This window comes from Oncorhynchus mykiss, chromosome 10 (assembly GCF_057628025.1).
Source record: "Oncorhynchus mykiss isolate SJ-2025 chromosome 10, ASM5762802v1, whole genome shotgun sequence".
NCBI classification, from domain to species: Eukaryota; Metazoa; Chordata; class Actinopteri; order Salmoniformes; family Salmonidae; genus Oncorhynchus; species Oncorhynchus mykiss.
The window spans coordinates 34,497,541-34,507,544 of NC_143031.1; the positions used below are offsets into that span (position 1 = coordinate 34,497,541).

At 43.1% G+C, this 10,004-nt stretch overlaps 1 protein-coding gene across 9 annotated transcripts in view; it reads left to right on the top strand.

Annotated features, from left to right (window-relative positions):
* LOC110533694 (solute carrier organic anion transporter family member 2B1) overlaps positions 1–9,829 on the top strand; it is a 23,202-nt gene extending 13,373 nt beyond the window's left edge. For 8 of the 9 annotated variants that reach the window (XM_021618150.3, XM_021618149.3, XM_090186408.1 and 5 more), the window contains 9 exons: positions 2,568–2,698; positions 3,293–3,389; positions 3,642–3,806; positions 5,032–5,221; positions 5,323–5,473; positions 5,938–6,095; positions 7,089–7,153; positions 7,567–7,687; positions 7,948–9,829. In XM_021618150.3, coding sequence (XP_021473825.3) covers positions 2,568–2,698; positions 3,293–3,389; positions 3,642–3,806; positions 5,032–5,221; positions 5,323–5,473; positions 5,938–6,095; positions 7,089–7,153; positions 7,567–7,687; positions 7,948–8,134 — 1,265 coding nt within the window. In that variant the 3' untranslated portion in view covers positions 8,135–9,829. Of the gene's footprint in view, positions 1–2,012; positions 2,356–2,567; positions 2,699–3,292; positions 3,390–3,641; positions 3,807–5,031; positions 5,222–5,322; positions 5,474–5,937; positions 6,096–7,088; positions 7,154–7,566; positions 7,688–7,947 lie in introns of those variants that run through there. The other variant, XM_090186412.1, reaches the window with a different exon arrangement.
* Positions 9,830–10,004: the final 175 nt, after the last annotated feature.

Here is a 10,004-nt window from a genome sequence, read left to right on the forward strand (position 1 = left end):
AGGAAGTGTTCTCAAATCAAAGTCTATTTGACACGTACGCCGAATACAAAAGTGAAATGCTTACTTACAGGCTCTAACCAATAGTGCGGAGAAAAGAGAGGAAAAAAGTGTGTGTGTGTGTGTGTGTGTGTGTGTGTGCGTGTGTGTGTGTGTAGGTAAGTAAGTAAGTAAAGAAATAAAACAACAGTAAAAAGACATTTGAAAATAAGAGTAGCAAGGCTATACACAGACACCGGTTAATCAGGCTTATTGAGGTAGTATGTACATGTAGGTATCGTTATAGTGACTATGTAAATACAGTGGGGCAAAAAAGTATTTAGTCAGCCACCAATTGTGCAAGTTCTCCCACTTAAAAATATGAGAGAGGCCTGTAATTTTCATCATAGGTACACTTCAACTATGACAGACAAAATGAGAAAAAAAAAATCCAGAAAATCACATTGTAGGATTTTTTATTGATTTATTTGCAAATTATGGTGGAAAATAAGTATTTGGTCAATAACTTTGTTATATACCCTTTGTTGGCAATGACAGAGGTCAAACGTTTTCTGTAAGTCTTCACAAGGTTTTCACACACTGTTGCTGGTATTTTGGCCCATTCCTCCAAGCAGATCTCCTCTAGAGCAGTGATGTTTTGGGGACTTTCAACTGCTGGCTAACCGGGCTATCTGCATTGTGTCCCACCACCCACCACCCCCTCTTTTTATGCTACTGCTACTCTCTGTTCATCATACAGTGGGGCAAAAAAGTATTTAGTCAGCCACCAATTGTGCAAGTTCTCCCACTTAAAAAGATGAGAGAGGCCTGTAATTTTCATCTTAGGTACACTTCAACTATGACAGACCAGGACCTTGAAATGCTTCTTACGAAGCCACTCATTTGTTGCCAGGGTGGTGTGTTTGGGATCATTGTCATGCTAAAAGACCCAGCCACGTTTCATCTTCAATGCCCTTGCTGATGGAAGGAGGTTTTCACTCAAAATCTCACGATACATGGCCCCATTCATTCTTTCCTTTACACAAATCAGTCGTCCTGGTCCCTTTGCAGAAAAACAGCCCCAAAGCATGATGTTTCCACCCCCATGCTTCACAGTAGGTATGGTGTTCTTTGGATGCAACTCACCATTCTTTGTCCTCCAAACACAACGAGTTGAGTTTTTACCATAAAGTTATATTTTGGTTTCATCTGACCATATGACATTCTCCCAATCTTCTTCTGGATCATCCAAATGCTCTCTAGCAAACTTCAGACGGGCCTGGACATGTACTGGCTTAAGCAGGGGGACACGTCTGGCACTGCAGGATTTGAGTCCCTGGCGGCGTAGTGTGTTACTGATGGTAGGCTTTGTTACTTTGGTCCCAGCTCTCTGCAGGTCATTCAGTAGGTCCCCCCGTGTGGTTCTGGGATTTTTGCTCACCGTTCTTGTGATAATTTTGACCCCAAGGAGTGAGCTCTTGCGTGGAGCCCCAGATCGAGGGAGATTATTAGTGGTCTTGTATGTCTTCCATTTCCTAATAATTGCTCTCACAGTTGATTTCTTCAAACCAAGCTGCTTACCTATTGCAGATTCAGTCTTCCCAGCCTGGTGCAGGTCTACAATTTTGTTTCTGGTGTCCTTTGACAGCTCTTTGGTCTTGGCCATAGTGGAGTTTTGAGTGTGACTGTTTGAGGTTGTGGAGAGGTGTCTTTTATACTAATAACAAGTTCAAACAGGTGCCAGTAATACAGGTAACGAGTGGAGGACAGAGGAGCCTCTTAAAGAAGAAGTTACAGGTCTGTGAGAGCCAGAAATCTTGCTAGTTTGTAGGTGACCGAATACTTATTTTCCACCATAATTTGCAAATAAATTCATAAAAAATCCTACAATGTGATTTTCTGGATGTTTTTTCTCTCATTTTGTCTGTCATTGTTGAAGTGTACCTATGATGGAAATTACAGGCCTCTCTCATCTTTTTAAGTGGGAGAACTTGCACAATTGGTGGCTGACTAAATACTTTCTTGCCCCACTGTAGGTGTTCCTTTTGTCCAGGTGGGAAAGGGCAGTGTGGAGTGCAATAGAGATTGCATCATCTGTGGATCTGTTTGGGCGGTATGCAAATTGGAGTGGGTCTAAGGTTTCTGGGATAATGGTGTTGATGTGAGCCATTACCAGCCTTTCAAAGCACTTCATGGCTACGGACGTGAGTGCCATGGGTCTGTAGTTATTTAGGCAGGTTGCCTTTGTGTTCTTGGGCACAGGGACTATTGTGGTCTGCTTGAAGCATGTTGGTATTACAGACTCAATCAGGGACGTGTTGAAAATGTCAGTGAAGACACCTGCCAGTTGGTCAGCACATGCCCGGAGCACACGTCCTGGTAATCCATCTGGCTCCGCAGCCTTGTGAATGTCTTACTCACTTACTTACTTACTCACTTACTTACCTTTCTCAGGGTGCACTTCAATACATACAGTACCTTTGATTGCATTGGTTATTTAATTGAATAGTTGATTGAATATTGTTATTTTATTATTTTTGAATACTTTACTTTGCTACTAATACAGTAACATGTCTTTCTCCTAACTGCAGATCAGATAGGTCTGGAGCGAAAAGACCCTCGCTGGGTGGGAGCCTGGTGGCTAGGCTTCTTGGTGGCAGCCTCCTTCCTCTTCCTCACCTCCCTGCCCTACCTCTTCTTCCCCCGGCAGATGCCCAAAGAGGTGTAGTATGGGATACAAGCTGACACATTGTCACATGTCTTATTAAGCATGAACTAACATTTTTTAATGAAAGTTGAACAATCTTTTCATATAGAAAAACTTTGGTTCAGAGAAAGAGTGATGCGGTTTGACCTTGTTGAATAAGGTCCTGGCTGATATCTATCATTCTGTAAGGGAATATTACAAAAGAGGTTGAGTCTTTGTTTCATGTTTCTCTCATCAGTCATCTGGCACAAAGAAGAATCATTGTGCCAGGTCTTGCTCAATAGCATAGCATAGCCGCACACACACACAAACACACACACAGTCTTTTGAACGCTGGCCAAGGCTTTAAAAGCTCTGAAGCTTGGCGTATAACTTGAGTGCACTGCAGTGTTTCATACACTTTTAAATGTTACCATTTCGCAATCAGAGATCTTGTAGGCAAAACTCTCTCTTTCCCACATCATGTTCCCTAGACCTGACAAAGGCTATTAGAGAGTTAATGCAATATTGACAGGATTACGTGTTTGCTGTGCCGTGATCAAACTCTAATCTGTTGTAATACAGGTACAGAGCATAATTGCGGTGTGCTCCTTTCTCTCCCCTGGTTAGGAAACTGGAAGTGATGCCACAGAGCCCAGAGCAGAAGAGGAAAAGAAACCACTGCCAGACCCAGTCCAGGAACTCACCCTCACACAGTTTCTCAAAAGTGAGGCACTTTTATAAAAACCACATCCGTCTGTTTTCTTTCCATTTCTCTTCACTGTGTCTACGGGTGATTACAGGGCATTAAGGGTGACAGACACTGATATACATACTGATAGTATATAAAACGTAGAAGTGGTCACATTGTGTCCTCTCTCTTCCTCTATTGTTGCGACCCCCGTGGTAAATATTGTCTTAAGCAGTGAGGTCATTAGCCATTAGCCCCCCTCTCCCTCCCTCCCCCTTTTTCTCCCAGGTTTCCCCTGTATCGTCCTGCGGACGCTGCGGAACCCCATCTACCTGTTGGTGGTGCTGGCACAGGTCCACCTGGCAGCGATGGTAGCCGGCCTCGCCACCTTTATGGCCAAGTTCATAGAACGCCAATTCACCCAGACTGCCTCCTTCTCCAACATGATGATCGGTGAGAGACATTATTCGTTATCTCTGTGAAACATCTTGATTTAGATTAAGGTTAGGGTTTGTCTAATAAAGAAAAAATAGAACCAATGGACCAAGTTAAAATTCCACTCAATGGAGAGTTATTACTTTAAAATCAAATCTGCAAAACTCGAGCATTTGGCATGTGTATTTGACTCAGATCTGACAGGAATAAGAAAATGGGTAATATCACATCATATACATACTTAATACTAGCTGAGATGAATAATAGATAATGCTCCAACTCTCCAGGGGTCTATGAATAGCACAGAGAGCATGGAATTTTACCACAGAAACAGAAGCTATTGAGCAACTGGAGGTGATCATTCCAGAAGACAAAGACTCCCTTGTATGTGAGAGCACAGGCAATCAAAACCCTGCCGCCCACTACTGTTTATAGCAGGGTCACATATGGATGGGATTTACTTTATTTCCCTTTACCCCAGTGTTTTAGTTCTTTGGCAGGGTGCAGAATCTCCCGTGTCAGCACCTGAAGCTGCCAATATCAACATTTTACATGACTACAAAATAAGGCCAACTATTATTAGGAGGGGGTTAACAGAGCTAGGCTGAGGGGAACCACCCCGCCTATGTAAGGGGAAGCACAAGGTTCTTTTTCAAAGGCAGGCAGCCCAGAGCTCATGTCTCCGGAACCATGTTGTCTTCTGAGATCTATCTTCTGAGATGTGCAGGGTGACTGCAAAAAACACGACCTGGAACGTGTTCACAACTTAAATCGGAGTGACTGTTATGCTTTCTTAATAGACAAATTAGGCACATTTGGGCAGTCTTGATACGACATTTTGTTACAGAAATGCAATGGTTCATTGGATCAATCTAAAACGATCCTCGTACACTGATGCCATCTAGTGGCCAAAATCTATATTACACCTGAGCTGGACTAATACATTATGGCCTTTCTCTTGCACTTCAAAGATGATGGTTAAAAAAAAAGACAAAAGAATGGTTGGTTTTTTCTTTGTATTATCTTTTACCCGATCTGTTATGTTATATTATCCTACATTCCTTTCACATTTCCACAAACTACAAAGCGTTTCCTTTCAAATGGTACCAATAATATGCATATCCTTGCTTCAGGGCCTGAGCTACAGGCAGTTAGATTTGGGTGTGTCATTTTAGACAAAAATTGAAAAAAAGGATCCTCAAAATTTAAAAAAAAAGGATCCTTAACCTCTGTGTGCCTGTAGGTGGGGTGAGCATCCCTCTAGCGGTGCTGGGCATCGTGCTAGGTGGGGCTCTGATGAGGAGGCTGAGTATTTCTACTAGAGGCTCCGCCCTCATGTGCACGGCAGCCATCTTGATGTGTATGCTCACCGCTCTGCCTCTCCTCCTCCTCGGCTGCTCCACACAGAGTGTCACTGGCGTCTACCCCACCACGTAGGTTACCATCACCTATCCTTAAAACAGCACTGAAGCCTTAAGTTGCCATTGTGTACTCCACCAGGTACCATTCCTCTTTCTTCTTCCTCTGTTCTCAGACAGAATGGTTCCTTGGGGTGTAGCGCTGGGTGCTCCTGTCCGACCGAGACTTTTAACCCAGTGTGTGGCTCAGACGGGGTGGAGTTCATATCACCCTGTCATGCAGGTTGCATGACCAAAGTACAGGACAACAACACCATCAAAGTCCTGGTAAACCACTACACCTGCCTGTTCATGAATAGGCTGAATCCTAACTTTCCCAATCAGGCCAATCATATTGAGGTTAAAGAGAACACAGTGAGAAAACTAAATCACATAACATGCAGAAACCAAAGATTATGAGTTTCCAGGATATAGACATAGATATAGACAGCTCTAAAGGGGCCTCACTTCTGCTTTACTGTCAGATGTCTACTCAATGGAAAACAGGGTTTACAGCCAGACCCAGTATTATTTAGACTGAAAACTCACACACACACTGCACCCCCATACAAAGCTCAGGAGAAGACTATTCCCTTTCCTTGAAGCCAGAGACTATCAAGCCAGTTTCTTGATAATGTACTTTTATTTTGTGAGATGAGTGATTCTCATTCACACCTACTATGCCAACAGCTACTGCCAGATGCAATGGTGATTGGCTGGTGGTTAATGTCATGTGACTCTTTCTCTGACAGAACTACACAAACTGTGGCTGTATCAACGGGTCCCATGCGTTGCCGGGGACATGCGGTAGCAACTGTGAACACCTCCTCTTGCCCTTTATGGTTCTCTCTGCCCTCACCTGCTTCATTGCATCCTTCTCACAGACGCCATCATACATGATGATACTGAGGTACAGCACACACACACACACACACACACACACACACACATTTGAACACACACTAATCACCTACCTACAAAGTTAGAGAGAGAGTCATGTGCAGTCGTGTCCCCATGGTAAAGCCTGAGGTATCTGAGTTCTCTCACGCTCTCCCTTAGTTATTATTGCAGGGACACAGACACTAGTTCTATTGCTTAGCCCTGAGGCAGTAGTTGCCACTGTATCATAACATTATCATCCGTCATGATGGCTCAGTTGGTTCTAACACATTCCTCCTTCGTTACAGCATGTTTGAGCCTGCACACACACACACACACACACACACACACACACATACGCACATGCACACGCACACGCACACGCACACACACACACACAAACCATACACACGTCAGCACTGTGTGTGTCTGTTGGTTGGTCTATGATCAGCATGACTGGGCCTGTGGGGATGATAGCAAACATAATAAGAGAATAAAGAACAGAGCTTTCTGCTTCCTCACTGGGTAACACTTAGACAGTCCGCTAAAGATGACTCATTTATCAGTCAGCAACTGCACATGCAACAACAAAGGTTTAAAGATAAATTAGATGGGGGTAGTTTTTGCATGTTGATATTTAAGCAATGCAGTGTGTGTGTGTGTGTGTGTGTGTGTGTGTGTGTGTGTGTGTGTGTGTGTGTGTGTGTGTGTGTGTGTGTGTGTGTGTGTGTGTGTGTGTGTGTGTGTGTGTGTGTGTGTGTGTGTGTGTGTGTGTGTGTGTGTGTGTGTGTGTGTGTAGGATGTGTGTATGATACGTCTGACATAATTTACTGCATCCGTTCAGCTGTTCTGTTTCACGCTGAGCTAAACGCAAACTCCCTCCAGCTGGTCAGTAACTTCTTCACGCCAGAACTGGTTACTGTGACTGATGTTGACCCGCTCCCATCCTTTCCCTCTTCATCCCCTTTACCCTCTCCTTCACTTTTTCCATCTCTCTCGCTCTCTCCCTCTCTCTACCCTGCAGGTCAGTGAGAACAGAGGATAAGTCTTTTGCTGTGGGAGTTCAGTACATGCTCTTCAGAATGCTGGGTGAGTTATATCAACATTTCACAGACAGCCACACTATCACATCTTTGTCCGGGATTCAAAGAAATGTAGATAAACGACCAATGCACAGTGATTCACTTTCACCGTTATCAACCTTTCTGCTTGACATCCACGGTTTGAACAGCAAACGTCTTGGAAAAAATGCCTTTTCAAAAATCCATCCCCGAAATTCCTCTCTGGCTGTCCTGTTAGGTGACGTGAAGCAGGATCATGTAAACTCAGAAAACACATCTCTAGAGGGATAATGACACATATCAACACTGCCACTCAAGAAGAATCATCTCACAGCCTCTCAGCCAATTGTGTATGTGTGTGCACGTGCGTACGTGCATGCATGTCTGTGTGTGCGTGTTCACGTGGATGTGTATTTGTAATTGGTGTATGTGTGTCTCCAGCATTCCTGCCAGCCCCAGTCCTGTATGGCATTGCCATAGACACCACCTGTATCCTCTGGGGGAAGAAGTGTGGGAGGAACACATCATGTCACTACTACAACATGGACCTCTTCAGACAGAGGCAAGCAACAGCAGATATACCCTCCCCCTGCCCAATGACTCATGCCTCCATATCAGCCATTTAAGCCATACTTAGAGTTTGCACTTTTGGGACCATTCCATTGCACTTTTGGGACCATTTTACCAGGCAAACTAAATCAAGCGCAGCTCCATTTTTTTAAGTATTTGCCATACGGTATGTATTAAATGCAGGTCTGTTATAGAGAATACAGAATATCTTGGATGTATGATATTTACAGTTTCCATCTCTTTAATGGCCAGGTTCCTGGGACTGCAGGTGTTGTTTGTTTGCGGAGCGTTCATCTGCTTCCTGCTCTCTCTCCTCATCCTGAGACATAGGGCAGGACAACAAGGCCAGCAGGCGGAACAGAGATACACTGTGGTGAACGGAGTAAAGAGTCCCGACAACAACACCGCCTCCAAAGAACTGCAGAGGATGCCAGCATGAGAGAGGACTGAGAAAGATAATTGAACTGAATTACAAGCTGGGTAGACAGAGAAGAAAAATGTATCAATCTAATTCTCTAGAGAATCATGATGAAGACTACAGAGATGAGAAGTGCTCCGTGGGCATCTTTCTCAGGGAGAGTCCATCTCTTACTTTGTGTCCTCTATTTTGTCCATGGGAGGAACTGTTTCTCTCTCTCCTCCCGTTGGCCAATGAGGAGTGTTTAAATATCTCTACACTATTACTGCTCCCAAATTGCCAGTGCTGTATCTGAGCCATGGTAACATAGCGTGTCATTCTCTGGAACCAGTCTGAGGGCTCCCCTTTCCACTGATACAAGGTCAAATCTTTTTCCATCTCTCTTATGCTTAAGGTTAGGACACGGGGAGGGTAAGCTGTAAACTGATCCTAGATCTCTAGACATTTTTTATAGTAGAATTTTATTGTCACATCCACCGATTAGGTGCAGTGAAATGTGTTGTTTTACAGGGTCAGCCATATTAGTAAGCCGTCCCTGGAGCAGATTCAGGTGCCTTTCTAAAGGGCACATTGACAGAATTTTCACCTTGTCGACTCAAGCCACCAGACCAAAGACAGCATTAGAAAACCAAACTCCCACTAAGCCAATACTCTTCAGGTGTTGGTTGTTTTTAGAAAACATGTATATACCATATATTTTTCTTTGTTTTTTAAAATGTTCTTTGGGCCTTTGTAAACAATATAAAATAGTGAATTTATACTTTCAAAGAAAAGGATCATTATAGATTCAGTAAGCAAGCGCCTTACATTTATACAACTCGAATACGATATAATGGTTTGAATCTTATCATGTGAAACAATGTAAATATTTTTACGTACAGTTTACAGTATTCTTACAATTCTTGTCAGTGGGATTTTTATTTGATGGACATTTATGCACAATGCATCTTTTTCTCCATTGCTCTTGTCATGTAATGAGTTATGGTAGGCAAGCATAGATGTGGTAACGCAGATGTTCCATTAACCAGATTGATGCACATTCAACAAATCTGATCTAACAAAGTGGATATTTGTCAAATCTGTCATGATTTTTGTCTTGTAACAGACCCACAATGTGGTTACTTATGTCCGATTTTGATATATTTGGCTGTTTTCGTTGCAAATCTTTTCAGGTTTAGATGAAGTGACTGCTAAATGCTAACTGCTATTTGTATAAGCTGGTTAGCATACAGAAATCGTTGATGGTAGTCAAAGTCGTTTACAACTGTAATGCATTTGATTGGTGCCAATGAAGATATGAACATGTGTTGGGGTTGACATCCATACCAGCATTATACTCTGATTTTGACCTCAACAGTGTGTAATACACATATAAACAATAGCCTAAATGTAGGATCATTTTGCTGTGGGGCAATGAGGAGACTCGAGATCTTTCCCCCACGCGTTTCCATGGTAATTACATTGTTTTGGTTGAGGTCAATTGACCTCTTTATCGCGTCTATTGTGAGTTTAAAGTTCCTTTCCAAACAGGGAAGAAATCATGCATGTTATAAACTAATGTGAACCCTTGTGACATGGAAGAGGGTATTTTTTCTCTCAGAGAGGAGTTAGAGGGAGTTAAAGGTGGAGGGAGGATGTTGTGATAACTGAACCATGATTTTCTAACTGCCATCATGAGTGATGACACACCAGGTTAATAAACTCTATCAGCAGACAGACATGTTCAGGCCTCATACTTTGTGTAAATGAGTCATGCCAGGAGAGCAAACGTCTCTTGCTGATGTACTGTGTAGAGTTGCTCAACTGGGACCTGCCCAGACCTACCTAAGATTTTGTGATATGCACCTTAATCTCACAATATCTGACTTAACACCAGAGAATTCTGCCATGT